At 44.2% G+C, this 24,503-nt stretch overlaps 1 protein-coding gene and 5 non-coding genes across 6 annotated transcripts in view; 1 reads left to right on the forward strand and 5 right to left on the reverse strand.

Moving 5' to 3' along the window:
• The window catches only part of stpg2 (sperm-tail PG-rich repeat containing 2), an 88,286-nt gene extending 63,832 nt beyond the window's left edge, over positions 1-24,454 (forward strand). Inside the window, exons 11-12 of the mRNA XM_077714569.1 lie at positions 20,754-20,917; positions 24,314-24,454. Coding sequence (XP_077570695.1) covers positions 20,754-20,917; positions 24,314-24,454 — 305 coding nt within the window. The remainder of the gene's footprint in view (positions 1-20,753; positions 20,918-24,313) is intronic.
• Positions 4,919-4,991, reverse strand: trnak-cuu (transfer RNA lysine (anticodon CUU)). The gene has a single exon. It is a non-coding gene; the product is annotated as a tRNA-Lys (tRNA).
• Positions 5,525-5,597, reverse strand: trnak-cuu (transfer RNA lysine (anticodon CUU)). Its single transcript has one exon. It is a non-coding gene; the product is annotated as a tRNA-Lys (tRNA).
• trnak-cuu (transfer RNA lysine (anticodon CUU)) lies at positions 11,045-11,117 on the reverse strand. Its single transcript has one exon. It is a non-coding gene; the product is annotated as a tRNA-Lys (tRNA).
• Positions 11,651-11,723, reverse strand: trnak-cuu (transfer RNA lysine (anticodon CUU)). The gene has a single exon. It is a non-coding gene; the product is annotated as a tRNA-Lys (tRNA).
• trnam-cau (transfer RNA methionine (anticodon CAU)) lies at positions 12,408-12,480 on the reverse strand. Its single transcript has one exon. It is a non-coding gene; the product is annotated as a tRNA-Met (tRNA).
• Positions 24,455-24,503: the final 49 nt, after the last annotated feature.

Here is a 24,503-nt window from a genome sequence, read left to right on the forward strand (position 1 = left end):
GCAAACAGCGATCCCAAAACGCTATCCAACCCTATGGAAAGCCATCAAGTTGTTTTTCATTGCTTTTCCGACTTCCTACCTGGTTGAAAGGGGGTTCAGCGCTGTGACAAGGCTCCTCACCAAACAAAGAAACAAACTTAACATCACAGAGCGCGGTGATCTGAGACTGCTCCTGACAAACCTTCATCCTGATGTTGACAGTCTGATTGCAATGCACCAAGCCCACCCATCTCATTAGGCAGGGCAGTTGTTAATGGTTACTCGTTCAGTTTTACAATTTATTTCAAGTTCAGTTCAAGGTGTTGTAATTGAAGAATAAATGATAACCATTTTTGTTTATTAAAATTGTTTTTTTTAGTCTTCAAACTGTTTGTGATTGAAGAATCAACCAATTCTTGTGACATTTAGCAATATAGTCGTTCTAGCGTTCGTTGGAAAGGGGTAAAGAGGGGGGCGTTGGCATTTTGGCCCGGCGGTGAAGGGGGCGGTGGCCAAAAAAGTTTGAAAATCACTGATGTAGATGATAGTGAGGGACACACCCAATGTGGGGCTCAAACCCACGAGCCCAAAATTCAGAGTCTCATGTTCTACTGACTGAGCTTACACTAATCCATATCATAACTCAAGCCTAAACCCAACCCCAACCCTAACCCGAATTCATCGTCAAAAAAGTTAATCATTGGTGATATGACCGTGCAAATGTAGGTTAGAGCAATTGACATACCCAATGTGGGGCTCTAACCCACAACCCTGAGAATAACAGTCTCATGCTCTATCAACTTAGCCAACCATGCTTTTCAATGCCACAGTTTTGGTAGTTAAAAAGACTCAATGGAAATTCTGTGAAGTTCTTGTCAAAAAAAGTTAATCATGGTTGATATGACCATGAAAATGGAGGATGCATTGAAGGACACACCCTATGTGGGGCTCTAACCCACAAAATTGAGATTGAGTCTCATGCTTTACCAACTGAGCTAACGAGGCCATTCACATTTGCAGTTTTGGTAGTAAAATAAAGGAAATCTAAGAAAATTCTGTGAATTTCTCCTAAAAAAAGATAATCGTGGGTTATATGAACATGAAAATGTCAGTTTAAGTGAGCAATATACTCAATGTGGGGCTTGAACCCACAACCGTGATATTAAAACTCTTGCATTCTACTGACTGAGCTAACTTTAACCCTCATGTGCCAACCCTAACCCTAACCCTAAACCAAACCCTAACCCTAACCCTAACCCTAACCCTAACCCTAACCCTAACCCTAACCCTAACCCTAACCCTAACCCTAACCCTAACCCTAACCCTAACCCTAACCCTAACCCTAACCCTAACCCTAACCCTAACCCTAACCCTAACCCTAACCCTAACCCTAACCCTAACCCTAACCCTTACCCTAACCCTAACCCTAACCCTAACCCTTACCCTAACCCTAACCCTAACCCTAACCCTAACCCTAACCCCTAACCCTAACCCTAACCCTATTCCCTAACCCTATTCCCTAACCCTATTCCCTAACCCTATTCCCTAACCCTATTCCCTAACCCTATTCCCTAACCCTATTCCCTAACCCTATTCCCTAACCCTATTCCCTAACCCTATTCCCTAACCCTATTCCCTAACCCTATTCCCTAACCCTATTCCCTAACCCTATTCCCTAACCCTATTCCCTAACCCTATTCCCTAACCCTATTCCCTAACCCTATTGCCTAACCCTATTGCCTAACCCTATTGCCTAACCCTATTGCCTAACCCTATTGCCTAACCCTATTGCCTAACCCTATTGCCTAACCCTATTGCCTAACCCTATTGCCTAACCCTATTGCCTAACCCTATTGCCTAACCCTATTGCCTAACCCTATTGCCTAACCCTATTGCCTAACCCTATTGCCTAACCCTATTGCCTAACCCTATTGCCTAACCCTATTGCCTAACCCTATTGCCTAACCCTATTGCCTAACCCTATTGCCTAACCCTATTGCCTAACCCTATTGCCTAACCCTATTGCCTAACCCTATTGCCTAACCCTATTGCCTAACCCTATTGCCTAACCCTATTGCCTAACCCTATTGCCTAACCCTATTGCCTAACCCTATTGCCTAACCCTATTGCCTAACCCTATTGCCTAACCCTATTGCCTAACCCTATTGCCTAACCCTATTGCCTAACCCTATTGCCTAACCCTATTGCCTAACCCTATTGCCTAACCCTATTGCCTAACCCTATTGCCTAACCCTATTGCCTAACCCTATTGCCTAACCCTATTGCCTAACCCTATTGCCTAACCCTATTGCCTAACCCTATTGCCTAACCCTATTGCCTAACCCTATTGCCTAACCCTATTGCCTAACCCTATTGCCTAACCCTATTGCCTAACCCTATTGCCTAACCCTATTGCCTAACCCTATTGCCTAACCCTATTGCCTAACCCTATTGCCTAACCCTATTGCCTAACCCTATTGCCTAACCCTATTGCCTAACCCTATTGCCTAACCCTATTGCCTAACCCTATTGCCTAACCCTATTGCCTAACCCTATTGCCTAACCCTATTGCCTAACCCTATTGCCTAACCCTATTGCCTAACCCTATTGCCTAACCCTATTGCCTAACCCTATTGCCTAACCCTATTGCCTAACCCTATTGCCTAACCCTATTGCCTAACCCTATTGCCTAACCCTATTGCCTAACCCTATTGCCTAACCCTATTGCCTAACCCTATTGCCTAACCCTATTGCCTAACCCTATTGCCTAACCCTATTGCCTAACCCTATTGCCTAACCCTATTGCCTAACCCTATTGCCTAACCCTATTGCCTAACCCTATTGCCTAACCCTATTGCCTAACCCTATTGCCTAACCCTATTGCCTAACCCTATTGCCTAACCCTATTGCCTAACCCTATTGCCTAACCCTATTGCCTAACCCTATTGCCTAACCCTATTGCCTAACCCTATTGCCTAACCCTATTGCCTAACCCTATTGCCTAACCCTATTGCCTAACCCTATTGCCTAACCCTATTGCCTAACCCTATTGCCTAACCCTATTGCCTAACCCTATTGCCTAACCCTATTGCCTAACCCTATTGCCTAACCCTATTGCCTAACCCTATTGCCTAACCCTATTGCCTAACCCTATTGCCTAACCCTATTGCCTAACCCTATTGCCTAACCCTATTGCCTAACCCTATTGCCTAACCCTATTGCCTAACCCTATTGCCTAACCCTATTGCCTAACCCTATTGCCTAACCCTATTGCCTAACCCTATTGCCTAACCCTATTGCCTAACCCTATTGCCTAACCCTATTGCCTAACCCTATTGCCTAACCCTATTGCCTAACCCTATTGCCTAACCCTATTGCCTAACCCTATTGCCTAACCCTATTGCCTAACCCTATTGCCTAACCCTATTGCCTAACCCTATTGCCTAACCCTATTGCCTAACCCTATTGCCTAACCCTATTGCCTAACCCTATTGCCTAACCCTATTGCCTAACCCTATTGCCTAACCCTATTGCCTAACCCTATTGCCTAACCCTATTGCCTAACCCGATTGCCTAACCCGATTGCCTAACCCGATTGCCTAACCCGATTGCCTAACCCGATTGCCTAACCCGATTGCCTAACCCGATTGCCTAACCCGATTGCCTAACCCGATTGCCTAACCCGATTCCCTAACCCGATTCCCTAACCCGATTCCCTAACCCGATTCCCTAACCCGATTCCCTAACCCGATTCCCTAACCCGATTCCCTAACCCGATTCCCTAACCCGATTCCCTAACCCGATTCCCTAACCCGATTCCCTAACCCGATTCCCTAACCCTATTCCCTAACCCTATTCCCTAACCCTATTCCCTAACCCTATTCCCTAACCCTATTCCCTAACCCTATTCCCTAACCCTATTCCCTAACCCTATTCCCTAACCCTATTCCCTAACCCTATTCCCTAACCCTAACACTTACCCTGACCTTGACACTAATCCTAACTCAACCCAAACCTGAATTTCCACTCCAAAAAGTTAATCATGGGTGAGGGGACCATACAAACGGAGGTTACAGTGACAGACATACACAATGTGGTGCTCAATCCTTCCACCCTGAGATTTAGAGTGTCATGCTCAACCAACTGAGCTAACCAGGCCTTCAACAGCTCCATTTTTGGTAGTACAGGAATTCTATGAAAATACTGTTCATTTCTCCTTGTTACGACTCCCCCTGGGGTATGATATACCAGGGAGTCGCAACTATCACAGCAGACAGGTTCGGTCAAAGATGAGTTCGGACACACATTGCAAGTAGCCTTCAGTTATTTTTATTTACAATAAAGTCAACAAAAACAGACTACGGGATAACATAGGGGAAGCACGAGACATTAAAGTGGCACCCTCAAATAAACACGGTAAAACCCCCTCCCAGACAGGTGTCCAAATGAACACCCACAAAAATACAGGAAATCAGACCGAAGGATGCCACCGTTAAACTGATGTAATATAATCTAGACAGGGGAATAACTGTGTCTAAATGCACAAACTATATGTATACCCAAGGGTGTCTAAACTTATCTCAAGTCCCCCTATGCAACCCAAAATCATTAACACCACATACAAAATATAACATGGAGTAACGTACTCACAAGCCTGCAACTCAGCAAGGCAAGGGCCAGGGCAAGAAGGGAGGCAAGGTAAAAGGCAAGAAGGGGTGAACTGACTACTGAAAAGGCTTTAAATAAGGGCAGGAGGGATGATTGGGGAATTAATTACAGCTGTGTTTGGCCTAAGCAGGGCTCTGTCACAGGGGTGGAGCCAGAGCTGGAGATAAAACACCTCCTACTGGTGTGTGTCCAGGCTGCCAGCCGTAACACTCCTCAAAAAAGTTAATCATGGGTGATATGACCATCCAAATGTAGGTAGCAGTGAAGGAAACACCCAATGTGGGGCTCGAACCCACGACCCTGAGATTAAGAGTCTCATGCTCTGCCAACTGAGCTAACCGGGTATGAAACTGCAGATTTGAGAATTCTGTGAATTTCTGATCAAAAAAGTTAATCATGGGTGATATGACTGTGAAAAATGGAGGTTACAGTGAATAACGTACCCAATGTAGAGCTTGAACCCCCAACCCTGAGATTATTGGTCTCATCTTTTACCGACTGAGCTAACCAGGCCTTCTACAGCAGTATTTTTGGTAGTTAAATAAAAGAGATCTAAGAAAATACAGTGAATTTCTCCTCAAAAAAGCTAATCAGGGATTATATGAATGCATAGGTTAAGATAGGAATTCACCCATTGTGGGTCTTAATTCAACAATGCTAAGATTTAGAGTCTCATGTTCTCTTGACTGAGCTAATCCTGACCCTGAAACACTTACCCTAATCCTAACTCAATCCTAACCATAACTCAACCCTAACCCTAACCATAACTCAACCCTAACCCTTACCATAACTCAACCCTTACCCTAACCAGAATTTCCCCTCATAAAATTAATCATGGGTGATATGACCATGTAAATGTAGGTAAAAGTGACAGGTTCACCCAATGTGGGGCTTGAAGCCACGCCCCTGAGATTAAGAGTCTCATGCTCTACCAACTGAGCTAACCGGGTGTGACACTTCCTGTATTTTGGTAGTTAAAAAAATATCATGAGAATTCTGTGAATTTCTTCTCAAAACAGTTAATCATGGGAGATATAACCATGAAAAATGGAGGATACAGTGAAGGATACACCTAATGTGGGGCTCAAAACCCTGAGATTAAGAGTCTGATGCTCTTCCGACTCAGCCAACCGGGCCTTCTTTGCAGCATTTTTGGTAATTAAATAAAAAAAATCTGAGAAAATTCCGTGTTTTTCACCTCAAAAAGGCTAAGCATGGGTGATATGACCATGAAAATGTAGATCAGTGGTTTTCAAAGTGGGCGGTACCGCCCCTCGGGGGCTGGTGTGAACTTTCAGGGGGGCGCTGACGAATAAACAGGCGAATGGGGGGCGTTGAAATAGTGAAGGGGGCGATGGAGCAATTACAGTAAAATGTGACGTTGGTGTTTGTAGAAAGACCGGAAAAATTGTACTGCGCTCATTTAGCGGAACTCTACAGGGATATGTCAGTCAGATTTAACGACATATTTTCTCTTGAAATCCCTGATTGGGTGATCGATCCGTTCACTGAACCCAGCACAGAAGTGCCAACCCATCTAGAAGAGGAACTTGTAAGTTTGCAAAATGATGAGGATCTGAAACCAAAGTTCAAAACCTCTTACCAAGCCTTTTGGATGCAAACAGCGATCCCAAAACGCTATCCAACCCTATGGAAAGCCATCAAGTTGTTTTTCATTGCTTTTCCGACTTCCTACCTGGTTGAAAGGGGGTTCAGCGCTGTGACAAGGCTCCTCACCAAACAAAGAAACAAACTTAACATCACAGAGCGCGGTGATCTGAGACTGCTCCTGACAAACCTTCATCCTGATGTTGACAGTCTGATTGCAATGCACCAAGCCCACCCATCTCATTAGGCAGGACAGTTGTTAATGGTTACTCGTTCAGTTTTACAATTTATTTCAAGTTCAGTTCAAGGTGTTGTAATTGAAGAATAAATGATAACCATTTTTGTTTATTAAAATTGTTTTTTTTAGTCTTCAAACTGTTTGTGATTGAAGAATCAACCATTTCTTGTGACATTTAGCAATATAGTCGTTCTAGCGTTCGTTGGAAAGGGGTAAAGAGGGGGGCGTTGGCATTTTGGCCCGGCGGTGAAGGGGGCGGTGGCCAAAAAAGTTTGAAAATCACTGATGTAGATGATAGTGAGGGACACACCCAATGTGGGGCTCAAACCCACGAGCCCAAAATTCAGAGTCTCATGTTCTACTGACTGAGCTTACACTAACCCATATCATAACTCAAGCCTAAACCCAACCCCAACCCTAACCCGAATTCATCGTCAAAAAAGTTAATCATTGGTGATATGACCGCGCAAATGTAGGTTAGAGCAACTGACATACCCAATGTGGGGCTCTAACCCACAACCCTGAGAATAACAGTCTCATGCTCTATTAACTTAGCCAACCATGCTTTTCAATGCCACAGTTTTGGTAGTTAAAAAGACTCAATGGAAATTCTGTGAAGTTCTTGTCAAAAAAAGTTAATCATGGTTGATATGACCATGAAAATGGAGGATGCATTGAAGGACACACCCTATGTGGGGCTCTAACCCACAAAATTGAGATTGAGTCTCATGCTTTACCAACTGAGCTAACGAGGCCATTCACATTTGCAGTTTTGGTAGTAAAATAAAGGAAATCTAAGAAAATTCTGTGAATTTCTCCTAAAAAAAGATAATTGTGGGTTTTATGAACATGAAAATGTCAGTTTAAGTGAGCAATATACTCAATGTGGGGCTTGAACCCACAACCGTGATATTAAAACTCTTGCATTCTACTGACTGAGCTAACTTTAACCCTCATGTGCCAACCCTAACCCTAACCCTAACCCTAAACCAAACCCTAACCCTAACCCTAACCCTATTCCCTAACCCTATTCCCTAACCCTATTCCCTAACCCTATTCCCTAACCCTATTCCCTAACCCTATTCCCTAACCCTATTCCCTAACCCTATTCCCTAACCCTATTCCCTAACCCTATTCCCTAACCCTATTCCCTAACCCTATTCCCTAACCCTATTCCCTAACCCTATTCCCTAACCCTATTCCCTAACCCTATTCCCTAACCCTATTCCCTAACCCTATTCCCTAACCCTATTCCCTAACCCTATCCCCTAACCCTATCCCCTAACCCTATCCCCTAACCCTATCCCCTAACCCTATCCCCTAACCCTATCCCCTAACCCTATCCCCTAACCCTATCCCCTAACCCTATCCCCTAACCCTATCCCCTAACCCTATCCCCTAACCCTATCCCCTAACCCTATCCCCTAACCCTATCCCCTAACCCTATCCCCTAACCCTATCCCCTAACCCTATCCCCTAACCCTATTCCCTAACCCTATTCCCTAACCCTATTCCCTAACCCTATTCCCTAACCCTATTCCCTAACCCTATTCTCTAACCCTATTCCCTAACCCTATTCCCTAACCCTATTCCCTAACCCTATTCCCTAACCCTATTCCCTAACCCTATTCCCTAACCCTATTCCCTAACCCTATTCCCTAACCCTATTCCCTAACCCTATTCCCTAACCCTATTCCCTAACCCTATTCCCTAACCCTATTCCCTAACCCTATTCCCTAACCCTATTCCCTAACCCTATTCCCTAACCCTATTCCCTAACCCTATTCCCTAACCCTATTCCCTAACCCTATTCCCTAACCCTATTCCCTAACCCTATTCCCTAACCCTATTCCCTAACCCTATTCCCTAACCCTATTCCCTAACCCTATTCCCTAACCCTATTCCCCAACCCTATTCCCCAACCCTATTCCCCAACCCTATTCCCCAACCCTATTCCCCAACCCTATTCCCCAACCCTATTCCCCAACCCTATTCCCCAACCCTATTCCCCAACCCTATTCCCCAACCCTATTCCCTAACCCTATTCCCTAACCCTATTCCCTAACCCTATTCCCTAACCCTATTCCCTAACCCTATTCCCTAACCCTTTTCCCTAACCCTTTTCCCTAACCCTATTCCCTAACCCTATTCCCTAACCCTATTCCCTAACCCTATTCCCTAACCCTATTCCCTAACCCTATTCCCTAACCCTATTCCCTAACCCTATTCCCTAACCCTATTCCCTAACCCTATTCCCTAACCCTATTCCCTAACCCTATTCCCTAACCCTATTCCCTAACCCTATTCCCTAACCCTATTCCCTAACCCTATTCCCTAACCCTATTCCCTAACCCTATTCCCTAACCCTATTCCCTAACCCTATTCCCTAACCCTATTCCCTAACCCTATTCCCTAACCCTATTCCCTAACCCTATTCCCTAACCCTATTCCCTAACCCTATTCCCTAACCCTATTCCCTAACCCTATTCCCTAACCCTATTCCCTAACCCTATTCCCTAACCCTATTCCCTAACCCTATTCCCTAACCCTATTCCCTAACCCTATTCCCTAACCCTATTCCCTAACCCTATTCCCTAACCCTATTCCCTAACCCTATTCCCTAACCCTATTCCCTAACCCTATTCCCTAACCCTATTCCCTAACCCTATTCCCTAACCCTATTCCCTAACCCTATTCCCTAACCCTATTCCCTAACCCTATTCCCTAACCCTATTCCCTAACCCTATTCCCTAACCCTATTCCCTAACCCTATTCCCTAACCCTATTCCCTAACCCTATTCCCTAACCCTATTCCCTAACCCTATTCCCTAACCCTATTCCCTAACCCTATTCCCTAACCCTATTCCCTAACCCTATTCCCTAACCCTATTCCCTAACCCTATTCCCTAACCCTATTTCCTAACCCTATTCCCTAACCCTATTCCCTAACCCTATTCCCTAACCCTATTCCCTAACCCTATTCCCTAACCCTATTCCCTAACCCTATTCCCTAACCCTATTCCCTAACCCTATTCCCTAACCCTATTCCCTAACCCTATTCCCTAACCCTATTCCCTAACCCTATTCCCTAACCCTATTCCCTAACCCTATTCCCTAACCCTATTCCCTAACCCTATTCCCTAACCCTATTCCCTAACCCTATTCCCTAACCCTATTCCCTAACCCTATTCCCTAACCCTATTCCCTAACCCTATTCCCTAACCCTATTCCCTAACCCTATTCCCTAACCCTATTCCCTAACCCTATTCCCTAACCCTATTCCCTAACCCTATTCCCTAACCCTATTCCCTAACCCTATTCCCTAACCCTATTCCCTAACCCTATTCCCTAACCCTATTCCCTAACCCTATTCCCTAACCCTATTCCCTAACCCTATTCCCTAACCCTATTCCCTAACCCTATTCCCTAACCCTATTCCCTAACCCTATTCCCTAACCCTATTCCCTAACCCTATTCCCTAACCCTATTCCCTAACCCTATTCCCTAACCCTATTCCCTAACCCTATTCCCTAACCCTATTCCCTAACCCTATTCCCTAACCCTATTCCCTAACCCTATTCCCTAACCCTATTCCCTAACCCTATTCCCTAACCCTATTCCCTAACCCTATTCCCTAACCCTATTCCCTAACCCTATTCCCTAACCCTATTCCCTAACCCTATTCCCTAACCCTATTCCCTAACCCTATTCCCTAACCCTATTCCCTAACCCTATTCCCTAACCCTATTCCCTAACCCTATTCCCTAACCCTATTCCCTAACCCTATTCCCTAACCCTATTCCCTAACCCTATTCCCTAACCCTATTCCCTAACCCTATTCCCTAACCCTATTCCCTAACCCTATTCCCTAACCCTATTCCCTAACCCTATTCCCTAACCCTATTCCCTAACCCTATTCCCTAACCCTATTCCCTAACCCTATTCCCTAACCCTATTCCCTAACCCTATTCCCTAACCCTATTCCCTAACCCTATTCCCTAACCCTATTCCCTAACCCTATTCCCTAACCCTATTCCCTAACCCTATTCCCTAACCCTATTCCCTAACCCTATTCCCTAACCCTATTCCCTAACCCTATTCCCTAACCCTATTCCCTAACCCTATTCCCTAACCCTATTCCCCAACCCTATTCCCTAACCCTATTCCCTAACCCTATTCCCTAACCCTATTCCCTAACCCTATTCCCTAACCCTATTCCCTAACCCTATTCCCTATTCCCTAACCCTAACACTTACCCTGACCTTGACACTAATCCTAACTCAACCCAAACCTGAATTTCCACTCCAAAAAGTTAATCATGGGTGAGGGGACCATACAAACGGAGGTTACAGTGACAGACATACACAATATGGTGCTCAATCCTTCCACCCTGAGATTTAGAGTGTCATGCTCAACCAACTGAGCTAACCGGGCCTTCAACAGCTCCATTTTTGGTAGTTCAGGAATTCTATGAAAATACTGTTCATTTCTCCTCAAAAAAGTTATTCATGGGTGACATGACCATCCAAATGTAGGTAGCAGTGAAGGAAACACCCAATGTGGGGCTCGATTCCACGACCCTGAGATTAAGAGTCTCATGCTCTGCCAACTGAGCTAACCGGGTATGAAACTGCAGATTTGAGAATTCTGTGAATTTCTGATCAAAAAAGTTAATCATGGGTGATATGACTATGAAAAATGGAGGTTACAGTGAATAACGTACCCAATGTAGAGCTTGAACCCCCAACCCTGAGATTATTGGTCTCATCTTTTACCGACTGAGCTAACCAGGCCTTCTACAGCAGTATTTTTGGTAGTTAAATAAAAGAGATCTAAGAAAATACAGTGAATTTCTCCTCAAAAAAGCTAATCAGGGATTATATGAATGCATAGGTTAAGATAGGAATTCACCCATTGTGGGTCTTAATTCAACAACACTAAGATTTAGAGTCTCATGTTCTCTTGAATGAGCTAATCCTGACCCTGAAACACTTACCCTAATCCTAACTCAATCCTAACCATAACTCAACCCTAACCCTAACCATAACTCAACCCTAACCCTAACCATAACTCAACCCTTACCCTAACCAGAATTTCCCCTCATAAAATTAATCATGGGTGATATGACCATGTAAATGTAGGTAAGAGTGACAGGTTCACCCAATGTGGGGCTTGAACCCACAACCCTGAGATTAAGAGTCTCATGCTCTACCAACTGAGCTAACCGGGTGTGACACTTCCTGTATTTTGGTAGTCTAAAAAATATCATGAGAATTCTGTGAATTTCTTCTCAAAACAGTTAATCATGGGAGATATAACCATGAAAAATGGAGGATACAGTGAAGGATACACCTAATGTGGGGCTCAAAACCCTGAGATTAAGAGTCTGATGCTCTTCCGACTCAGCCAACCGGGCCTTCTTTGCAGCATTTTTGGTAACTAAATAAAAAAAATCTGAGAAAATTCCGTGTTTTTCACCTCAAAAAGGCTAAGCATGGGTGATATGACCATGAAAATGTAGATGATAGTGAGGGACACACCCAATGTGGGGCTCAAACCCACGAGCCCAAAATTCAGAGTCTCATGTTCTACTGACTGAGCTTACATTAACCCATATCATAACTCAAGCCTAAACCCAACCCCAACCCTAACCCGAATTCATCGTCAAAAAAGTTAATCATTGGGGATATGACCGTGCAAATGTAGGTTAGAGCAACTGACATACCCAATGTGGGGCTCAAACTCACAACCCTGAGATTAACAGTCTCATGCTCTATCAACTTAGCCAACCATGCTTTTCAATGCCACAGTTTTGGTAGTTAAAAAGACTCAATGGAAATTCTGTGAAGTTCTTGTCAAAAAAAGTTAATCATGGTTGATATGACCATGAAAATGGAGGATGCAGTGAAGGACACACCCTATGTGGGGCTCTAACCCACAAAATTGAGATTATGAGTCTCATGCTTTACCAACTGAGCTAACGAGGTCATTCACATTTGTAGTTTTGGTAGTAAAATAAAGGAAATCTAAGAAAATTCTGTGAATTTCTCCTAAAAAAAGATAATCGTGGGTTATATGAACATGAAAATGTCAGTTTAAGTGAGCAATATACTCAATGTGGGGCTTGAACCCACAACCGTGATATTAAAACTCTTGCATTCTACTGACTGAGCTAACTTTAACCCTCATGTGCCAACCCTAACCCTAACCCTAACCCTAACCCTAACCCTTACCCTAACCCTAACCCCTCCTAACCCTAACGCTAACCCTATTCCCTAACCCTATTCCCTAACCCTATTCCCTAACCCTCTTCCCTAACCCTCTTCCCTAACCCTCTTCCCTAACCCTCTTCCCTAACCCTCTTTCCTAACCCTCTTCCCTAACCCTCTTCCCTAACCCTCTTCCCTAACCCTCTTCCCTAACCCTCTTCCCTAACCCTATTCCCTAACCCTATTCCCTAACCCTATTCCCTAACCCTATTCCCTAACCCTATTCCCTAACCCTATTCCCTAACCCTATTCCCTAACCCTATTCCCTAACCCTATTCCCTAACCCTATTCCCTAACCCTATTCCCTAACCCTATTCCCTAACCCTATTCCATAACCCTATTCCCTAACCCTATTCCCTAACCCTATTCCCTAACCCTATTCCCTAACCCTATTCCCTAACCCTATTCCCTAACCCTATTCCCTAACCCTATTCCCTAACCCTATTCCCTAACCCTATTCCCTAACCCTATTCCCTAACCCTATTCCCTAACCCTATTCCCTAACCCTATTCCCTAACCCTATTCCCTAACCCTATTCCCTAACCCTATTCCCTAACCCTATTCCCTAACCCTATTCCCTAACCCTATTCCCTAACCCTATTCCCTAACCCTATTCCCCAACCCTATTCCCCAACCCTATTCCCCAACCCAATTCCCCAACCCTATTCCCCAACCCTATTCCCCAACCCTATTCCCCAACCCTATTCCCCAACCCTATTCCCCAACCCTATCCCCCAACCCTATTCCCCAACCCTATTCCCCAACCCTATTCCCCAACCCTATTCCCCAACCCTATTCCCCAACCCTATTCCCCAACCCTATTCCCCAACCCTATTCCCCAACCCTATTCCCCAACCCTATTCCCCAACCCTATTCCCCAACCCTATTCCCCAACCCTATTCCCCAACCCTATTCCCCAACCCTATTCCCCAACCCTATTCCTTAACCCTATTCCCCAACCCTATTCCCCAACCCTATTCCCCAACCCTCTTCCCCAACCCTATTCCCCAACCCTATTCCCCAACCCTATTCCCCAACCCTATTCCCCAACCCTATTCCCCAACCCTATTCCCCAACCCTATTCCCCAACCCTATTCCCCAACCCTATTCCCCAACCCTATTCCCCAACCCTATTCCCCAACCCTATTCCCCAACCCTATTCCCCAACCCTATTCCCCAACCCTATTCCCCAACCCTATTCCCCAACCCTATTCCCCAACCCTATTCCCCAACCCTATTCCCCAACCCTATTCCCCAACCCTATTCCCCAACCCTATTCCCCAACCCTATTCCCCAACCCTATTCCCCAACCCTATTCCCCAACCCTATTCCCCAACCCTATTCCCTAACCCTATTCCCTAACCCTATTCCCTAACCCTATTCCCTAACCCTATTCCCTAACCCTATTCCCTAACCCTATTCCCTAACCCTATTCCCTAACCCTATTCCCTAACCCTATTCCCTAACCCTACTCCCTAACCCTACTCCCTAACCCTACTCCCTAACCCTACTCCCTAACCCTACTCCCTAACCCTACTCCCCAACCCTATTCCCCAACCCTATTCCCCAACCCTATTCCCTAACCCTATTCCCTAACCCTATTCCCTAACCCTATTCCCTAACCCTATTCCCTAACCCTATTCCCCAACCCTATTCCCCAACCCTATTCCCCAACCCTATTCCCCAACCCTATTCCCCAACCCTATTCCCCAACCCTATTCCCCAACCCTATTCCCCAACCCTATTCCCTAACCCTATTCCCCAACCCTATTCCCCAACCCTATTCCCCAACCCTATTCCCCAACCCTATTCCCCAACCCTATTCCCCAACCCTATTCCCCAACCCTATTCCCCAACCCTATTCCCCAACCCTATTCCCTAACCCTATTCCCTAACCCTATTCCCTAACCCTATTCCCTAACCCTATTCCCTAACCCTATTCCCTAACCCTATTCCCTAACCCTATTCCCTAACCCTATTCCCTAACCCTATTCCCTAACCCTATTCCCTAACCCTATTCCCTAACCCTACTCCCTAACCCTACTCCCTAACCCTACTCCCTAACCCTACTCCCTAACCCTACTCCCTAACCCTACTCCCCAACCCTATTCCCCAACCCTATTCCCCAACCCTATTCCCTAACCCTATTCCCTAACCCTATTCCCTAACCCTACTCCCTAACCCTATTCCCTAACCCTATTCCCTAACCCTATTCCCTAACCCTCTTCCCTAACCCTATTCCCTAACCCTATTCCCTAACCCTATTCCCTAACCCTATTCCCTAACCCTATTCCCTAACCCTATTCCCTAACCCTATTCCCTAACCCTATTCCCTAACCCTATTCCCTAACCCTATTCCCTAACCCTATTCCCTAACCCTATTCCCTAACCCTATTCCCTAACCCTATTCCCTAACCCTATTCCCTAACCCTATTCCCTAACCCTATTCCCTAACCCTATTCCCTAACCCTATTCCCTAACCCTATTCCCTAACCCTATTCCCTAACCCTATTCCCTAACCCTATTCCCTAACCCTATTCCCTAACCCTATTCCCTAACCCTATTCCCTAACCCTATTCCCTAACCCTATTCCCTAACCCTAATCCCTAACCCTATTCCCTAACCCTATTCCCTAACCCTATTCCCTAACCCTATTCCCTAACCCTATTCCCTAACCCTATTCCCTAACCCTATTCCCTAACCCTATTCCCTAACCCTATTCCCTAACCCTATTCCCTAACCCTATTCCCTAACCCTATTCCCTAACCCTATTCCCTAACCCTATTCCCTAACCCTATTCCCTAACCCTATTCCCTAACCCTATTCCCTAACCCTATTCCCTAACCCTATTCCCTAACCCTATTCCCTAACCCTATTCCCTAACCCTATTCCCTAACCCTATTCCCTAACCCTATTCCCTAACCCTATTCCCTAACCCTATTCCCTAACCCTATTCCCTAACCCTATTCCCTAACCCTATTCCCTAACCCTATTCCCTAACCCTATTCCCTAACCCTATTCCCTAACCCTATTCCCTAACCCTATTCCCTAACCCTATTCCCTAACCCTATTCCCTAACCCTATTCCCTAACCCTATTCCCTAACCCTATTCCCTAACCCTATTCCCTAACCCTATTCCCTAACCCTATTCCCTAACCCTATTCCCTAACCCTATTCCCTAACCCTATTCCCTAACCCTATTCCCTAACCCTATTCCCTAACCCTATTCCCTAACCCTATTCCCTAACCCTATTCCCTAACCCTATTCCCTAACCCTATTCCCTAACCCTATTCCCTAACCCTATTCCCTAACCCTATTCCCTAACCCTATTCCCTAACCCTATTCCCTAACCCTATTCCCTAACCCTATTCCCTAACCCTATTCCCTAACCCTATTCCCTAACCCAGGGATGGGCAAACTTTTTGACTTGCGGGCCACTATGGGTTATAAAATTTGAACAAGGGGCCACAGCAGTACATTGACTGCTGGGCCAAATATAATAAAGCGTTGCTTGTAGTATCCAAACCTCATAGTACAGCAAGCACATGCAAATAAATGTTCAACACGTTTCACTAACATTGAGGACTGCATTTTCCAAATGTACAAGAGAAATAGTAGGCCAAATAGATTAGAATAGAAAACTGTGATCTATCAACCCTGGAGATTGCATCTGTTTTTAATACAATTCAATTGAAGGCACCAAGTAAAACAAATATCAAAATTTATTGAAATCTTGATGAATATAACTTTCAACATTCAAAACATTACTATCCAACAACATAGGCGACTAACCTCAATCCTTTCTGTCCCGCTGCAGTGCGTAATTAAAAGATGCGCCCTTTCAAACTTTCAATTTTTTTATCATAGTAGAAAAACTCGAACTTTCAGTGGGAACAGTGTTGTTGGTCTCCCTTTTTTGCCAGTGCATCAAAGTTTGGTGTTAGTTTTGTTGTGGAAAGTCTCAGGATAGATCGGAGGTGTTGGTCAGTTAACTTTGATCTGTGACGGGCTTTGTTGATGTTCATGATGCTGAACGTCCTCGCCTCGCGTTTTCCCCTTCAGCGGCTCCATGCTCAAAAGTTCCTCAGTTATCTCAAAACTTTTGTTTATCCCGCGGATAAAAATGAGGAGCTGAGCAGTGTCTTTAATGTCCGTACTTTCATCAAGCGCTAATGAAAATAACTCAAAGGTTGCCGCTTTTTTGTTTAACTCGCTCACTATATCTTCATCAATGAGTTCCACACGGCGAGTTATTGTCCTGCGTGATAAGCTGATTTTTTCGAACTTGCCTTTGCTCTCCGGACACAAAACACCAGCTGTCTCTATCATGCATTCTTTCAAAAACTCGCCTTCGGAGAAAGGCTTGCTAGCCTTTGCCAGTTTGAAGGCCAGCAAAAAGCTTGTCTTTGTGCTTGCCTCTTGAATTGCAGTTTGCCGGTGAAAAAAATTCTGCTGACTCTGCAAATTAGCCACCAATCTCTGAGCAGTAGCCGCTCGTTGTTGTGTTGACTGCTTGCTAGCGTAGTTTGCATGCTTCGTGGCAAAGTGACGGCTGATATTGTACTCTTTGAAAACAGCAATAGTTTCTTGGCATATCAGACATACAGCGGTTGATCGGACTTCAGTGAAGAAATATTTAGTTGTCCACTCTTTATTAAATACACGACACTCACTGTCCACTTTCCTTTTCTTTGGTCCGCTCATTTTTACAGAAGGGCTCAAATGACAATGAGAAAATTAAAGAGGGATAAATAAAGAGAAAGGCGCGACTCAACAAAGGCCTAAATGTCAGCGCGCCATTTATAGGTGAAACACGGTATTGCATGGACAAGATGTAATGAATGATTTATGAAGCATTATTATTTTATTTATTGGACAAGCTCGGCGGGCCGGATTAAATTGTCTAACGGGCCGTATACGGCCCGCGGGCCGTAGTTTGCCCATGTCTGCCCTAACCCTATTCCCTAACCCTATTCCCTAACCCTATTCCCTAACCCTATTCCCTAACCCTATTCCCTAACCCTATTCCCTAACCCTATTCCCTAACCCTATTCCCTAACCCTATTCCCTAACCCTATTCCCTAACCCTATTCCCTAACCCTATTCCCTAACCCTATTCCCTAACCCTATTCCCTAACCCTATTCCCTAACCCTATTCCCTAACCCTATTCCCTAACCCTATTCCCTAACCCTATTCCCTAACCCTATTCCCTAACCCTATTCCCTAACCCTATTCCCTAACCCTATTCCCTAACCCTATTCCCTAACCCTATTCCCTAACCCTATTCCCTAACCCTATTCCCTAACCCTAATCCCTAACCCTATTCCCTAACCCTATTCCCTAACCCTATTCCCTAACCCTATTCCCTAACCCTATTCCCTAACCCTATTCCCTAACCCTATTCCCTAACCCTATTCCCTAACCCTATTCCCTAACCCTATTCCCTAACCCTATTCCCTAACCCTAATCCCTAACCCTATTCCCTAACCCTATTCCCTAACCCTATTCCCTAACCCTATTCCCTAACCCTATTCCCTAACCCTATTCCCTAACCCTATTCCCTAACCCTATTCCCTAACCCTATTCCCTAACCCTATTCCCTAACCCTATTCCCTAACCCTATTCCCTAACCCTATTCCCTAACCCTATTCCCTAACCCTATTCCCTAACCCTATTCCCTAACCCTATTCCCTAACCCTATTCCCTAACCCTATTCCCTAACCCTATTCCCTAACCCTATTCCCTAACCCTATTCCCTAACCCTATTCCCTAACCCTATTCCCTAACCCTATTCCCTAACCCTATTCCCTAACCCTATTCCCTAACCCTATTCCCTAACCCTATTCCCTAACCCTATTCCCTAACCCTATTCCCTAACCCTATTCCCTAACCCTATTCCCTAACCCTATTCCCTAACCCTATTCCCTAACCCTATTCCCTAACCCTATTCCCTAACCCTATTCCCTAACCCTATTCCCTAACCCTATTCCCTAACCCTATTCCCTAACCCTATTCCCTAACCCTATTCCCTAACCCTATTCCCTAACCCTATTCCCTAACCCTATTCCCTAACCCTATTCCCTAACCCTATTCCCTAACCCTATTCCCTAACCCTATTCCCTAACCCTATTCCCTAACCCTATTCCCTAACCCTATTCCCTAACCCTATTCCCTAACCCTATTCCCTAACCCTATTCCCTAACCCTATTCCCTAACCCTATTCCCTAACCCTATTCCCTAACCCTATTCCCTAACCCTATTCCCTAACCCTATTCCCTAACCCTATTCCCTAACCCTATTCCCTAACCCTATTCCCTAACCCTATTCCCTAACCCTATTCCCTAACCCTATTCCCTAACCCTATTCCCTAACCCTATTCCCTAACCCTATTCCCTAACCCTATTCCCTAACCCTATTCCCTAACCCTAACACTTACCCTGACCTTGACACTAATCCTAACTCAACCCAAACCTGAATTTCCACTCCAAAAATTTAATCATGGGTGAAAGGACCATACAAATGGAGGTTACAGTGACAGACATACACAATGTGGTGCTCACTCCTTCCAACCTGAGATTTAGATTGTCATGCTCAACCAACTGAGCTAACCGGGCCTTCAACAGCTCCATTTTTGGTAGTTCAGGAATTCTATGAAAATACTGTTCATTTCTCCTCAAAAAAAGTTATTCATGGGTGATATGACCACCGAAATGTAGGTTGCAGTGAAGGACACCCCCAATGTGGGGCTCAAACCCACTACCCTGTGATTAAGAGTCTCATGCTCTACCAACAGAGGTAACCGGCCCTGCAACAACTGTATTTGTGGTAGTTAATGAATTCTATGAAAATACTTTTAATTTCTCCTCAAAAAGGTTAATGATGGGTGATATGACCATCCAAATGTAGGTAACAGCAAAGGACACATCCAGTGTGGGGCTCAAACACATGACCCTGAGATTAAGAGTCTCATGCTCTACCAACTGAGCTAACCGTGAGTGAAACTGCCAGATTTTTGGTAGTTGAAAAAAGAATCTTCAACCCTAACCCTAACCCTAACCCCAACCCTAACCCTAATTCAACCCTAACCCTAGCCCCTCCTAACCACTAACCCTATTACCTAACCCTAACCCTAACCCTAACATTTACCCTGACACTAATCCTAACTCATATCCAATGTGGGGCTCAAACCCACGACCTTCCTAATCTAAGAAATTTCTGTGAATTTCTCCTAAAAAAAGATAATCATGGGTTATATGAACATGAAAATGTAGGTTAAAGTGGGCAACATAATCAATGTGGGGCTTGAAACCACAACCCTAATATTAATAGTTTCATGTTCTACTGACTGAGCTAACTCTACCTCTAACCCAGTGCTTCTCAATTATTTTCTGTTAGGCCCCCCCTAGCAAGAAGAAAACTATTCGCACCCCCCCCCCCCCCCACTTCCCACCGTGACTATAAATAAAATCATTTTATAAAATTGTTATAAGTACAACATTTTATCCTTATTAACATTAAAGAAAAGGAAAAAAGGAAAGAAATATAGTCAAACTTACAAAGAATAACTTTATTAAAGCTTGTTTTAAGTCTGCAACAGAAAAGATTTTAAGTGCATCAATGCCTGAAATAAAAAATAAATGAGAGCACCACTGCTAGCTACTGTAGTAGATGCGCAATTACACTTTATACTAGTACGGCCAAATAAAATCCTGTTCCCCAGGGTTACACGCGCCCCCCCAGGTATCGCACCACGCCCCCCCAGGGGGGCACGCCCCACTATTTGAGAAGCACTGCTCTAACCCAAGCCCAACCCCAACCCTAACAGAAATTCAAGTTACCTCGCTGATATAGGAATGGAACTTCTTTCTTAGGGTCCTTGAACATGCATTATATACAGACTGCTAAATTCAGTCTTTCTCGTTAAAAGATAAAGTACTTTAAAATGATCATTGTGTTTATCTTTTTTTAATGTCAAAATACAATGTCCAGGTCCTGGATCATACAACGTTGTGGACATGTGCATGGCAGAGGAGAGTTTGCGAAAGGCGTTTGTGGAAAGAACCAGGAAGGGAGGCTTTGGCTCCATAGCTCAACGCAGCAGCATCTTCCTTAATAAAGAGTTTGTACAAGGACCCAGTCCAGCAGAGTACAAGGTAGAAAAGTACATTAATTTACAAATTTAACTCAGTGATTTTGACAATTTGTAAAATTGGCAAAACAAAAATTGGAAATGATTTTGTTCACTGCATGAACCTGTATTCACTCATTGCCAACACTCCCTTATGACGTGGATTTTGATGTCTATTGCCCTAATAGAAGCCAATGAGTTGATTAAGTTCAGTAACTGTGAATTATGATTAAAATGTGTAATGCCTTGAGGTTACGTTTGTCATTTTGCCTAGAGTAAAATCATCCTGACATTTCCACAAGCACAAGTAAAATTTTGATAGTTGTGTAGGTTTAGCTTTGAGCGTCCCGGTGGAGCGAGTGGTTGGCGTGTTGGCCTCACAGCTCTAGGGTCCTGGGTTCAAATTCATATCACGTCCACCTGTGTGGATTTTGCATGTTCCCCCTGGTGTGGGTTTCCTCCAGATACTCCGGTTTTCTCCCACATTCCAAAAATATGCATGGTAGGCAGGTTGGACACTTTAAATTGCCCCTAAGCTGGGGTGTGAGTGTGCGTGGTTGTCCGTCTCCCTGTACCCAGCGATCGGCTGGTCCTCGATTCAGGGTGTCCTGCCTCTGGCCCGGAGTCAGCTGGGATAGCCTCTGGCAACCCCCATGACCCTAATGAGCATGAAGCGGTTCAGAAAATGAGATGTTTAATTTTTGTTTTTCTATAATTCAATTAGTTTTAATTCAATTTCATAGGATATGGTAGGGGTTACAGGTTAAAAAGGTCAGTAAAATAATTCAGATTTCAGGGTAGTGAGATTCCAGTTCACAGAGAGTGTTTTGTATGAACTCAAGAATGAATAAAATTATTTGATCAAATTTGTAGCATATATTGTAAAATGAGATGGTAGAACTGATTGCATTTTAAGGTAATAAGGTCAGCGGCGGGATAGGTCAGAAAAGGAATTTCACGTTATCATGTTTCATGCTTAAGGGGACTACCCACTGCCTATTTCGAGCCCCTCTCCCAGATTACCGAGCTTTTCACTGCCTCTAAAAGAACCTGGACACCCTGTGGTGGAGACTCATTTTTGGCCATTTGTATCTGGAATCTTGTTCTTTCAGTAGGTGAGGATAGATACATATATCGATCCGTAGACAGATGGCTTTGCCTTTCGGCCGAGGTCCTTCTACACCACGACCAACTGTTGCAGATGCTGCACCATATTCTGTACCATTCTTTCCTCGAGATAATACTTAAATTCTTTAACTTGAGGAAGGACCTCATAACTGACCTGGAGACGGCATATTGCCTTATCCCATTCATTCTCCTGCCAACCGCCTCACACTCATTTGCAAACATCAACTGTGAAAGTTGAAGATCGTGGCCTGATTAAGGCAACAGATTATCATCTGCAAAATGCATAGATGTAAATCTTACCCACCCCCTGCTGAGATGTCAGGTGCTGGACTAAAATTTCTTTGAAGCTGTCTGTAAGTTGTTCTCCATGGGGTCGCCAAACTCGTCCCATGCCCAGGTTTTGGCCATAGAGACCACATGCTGCGTAGCCAGCCGGTAGCCATTATCTGCTTCTGGAGTTCTGTGGGCAAAAATGGCCTGATAGGACTCATTCTTCAGCTTGACAGCATCCCTTACTGCTGGTGTCCAGCCGCAGGTTCTGGGATTGCGGAACTTTACGCCCGCAGCTCTGGTCGGTTGGCTCAGCAATACAGATGTGGAACATGGTCCACTCAGACTCAATGTCACTCTCCCTGGATATGGGCAAAGCTCTGCCAGAGATCCTTTGACAAGGGACTCCGCCAGGTGTTCCCAGCAGACCCTCACAAAATGTGTTTTCACCATTGGTGCCATATTACCACCAAGGGTTATATTTTGACAGCTCTACCTCTATTTCTGGTGCAACAGTGAAAAATAAAAGCAATTGTGTTTGGGACTTTATTTTGTTAGCATGTTGACGTATTGTCTTTAGGCATTGTGCACACCCTTATCCCTTACTTCTCGGACCATGAGAAAATAGTAAGTGCACATATCGGCACCATTACACCTGAACCTGGAGTTTTTTTAAATGAGAATCTTATTTTCTAATTTAATTTATTTTGTTGGCATGTTGAGGTATTGTCTTTCGCCGTTGTGCACACCCCTATCCCTTACTTCTCGGACCATGAGAAAATAGTAAGTGCACATATGGGCACCATTACACCTGAACCTGGAGTTTTTTTTTATTGAGAATCCATGAGTGCTGACAACTAATTATAAAAAAACTCAGGTTCTGATCAGTGGTGCCTATCTTTACAATTATCCCTCTAGGGCTCAGTGTCATTGCCCACATCAGCATTGAAGTCCCCCAGCCCAACAAGGGAGTTCCTAGAAGGTGAATTCTCCAGGGCTCACTCCAAGAATTCCAAAAAGTCTGGGTGCTCTAACCTAATCCTAACCCTCTCCCACCCACCACCCTCATGATAAGGTGTTGAGTCATTGGGGAGGCTTATGTAAATAAAATAACAAAAGAAAATAAATAAAGTACTGTCTACATAGTCATCCGAAAATTTATTTTTTTCCATTCAGCTCAACAAATCAAAAGCCTTTATTCTCATCATACATAGCTGCGTATAATGAAATTGGTGGTGCTACTCCACAAAGTGTGTTTTCCCAGTCAAAACATTGTCAAGTTGTTGTGTAATAGCCTTTATTTTTGCCACAACTTGAAAAACGCATGAACAACTCAAATTCTTCCTCCATTTTACAATTTTATTGAGATTTGTTGTGATAGGAAGCGATTAGGTTGAAAACCAGTTGCGTATGATTGGGAACTAAAGGGTGTCTTTGGTTCCTTAGTTGCCTGTCTTGTCTTGTACTTTTTTGGACTGGACTACTGAGTTTATATACTTGGAGAGGAGAGTTTAGTCTGATTGGGGTTTTTCTGCCCCCTGTTGGTCTGGAGTGGGTCCGACATATCTTCCGCTTAGTTGACTTGACAAACATAAATCATTAATATAAAAGTATAAAAAGTCACATCCTGACAAAATAAATTATAAAATATTAGTAATTAAATCCTGGCGACTAGAGAAAATGTTTGCATCGTAGATGCTCGTAAATAATGGTAAGACAAAACACCAAAATGGAGAGGAAAGAGCCGATGCACCCATGCGCGCCGCCAACTTGGATCAGATCCTCACAAAGGTTGTGGGGGTGCGGAAGCCAATCCTATGGGGCAGTTGGTGGGTGACACCCTGACTGCCAGCCACAAGCACAACGAGACAAACAAACTCATCTGAATAGTTAATGTTGAATACATGAAAGTTAGATTTGTTTTTTGTTTATTTCTGTGTATGGCAATTTTTGACTTCCGTTTTCATTTATTTTGCTGAATGACCTAAATATGGTTTGTACTAAACAATTTGTATTGTGTGAGGTGGAAAATCGTCCAGAGCAGCTTTACAAAAAGCAGAACACAGCCGCATTCAGATCAACCACACAACGCCTGGCATCCTCAATTGTGGCCAAAGTAAGTCCTTATGCATTTGTCATTCAAAAGTTTAAGCTCACCGATTGACAAAAAGTATTTCCATAAAGGGGAGCTAAATAAGTGGGACATTTCAGCA

Source organism: Stigmatopora nigra, chromosome 4 (assembly GCF_051989575.1).
Source record: "Stigmatopora nigra isolate UIUO_SnigA chromosome 4, RoL_Snig_1.1, whole genome shotgun sequence".
NCBI classification, from domain to species: domain Eukaryota; kingdom Metazoa; phylum Chordata; class Actinopteri; order Syngnathiformes; family Syngnathidae; genus Stigmatopora; species Stigmatopora nigra.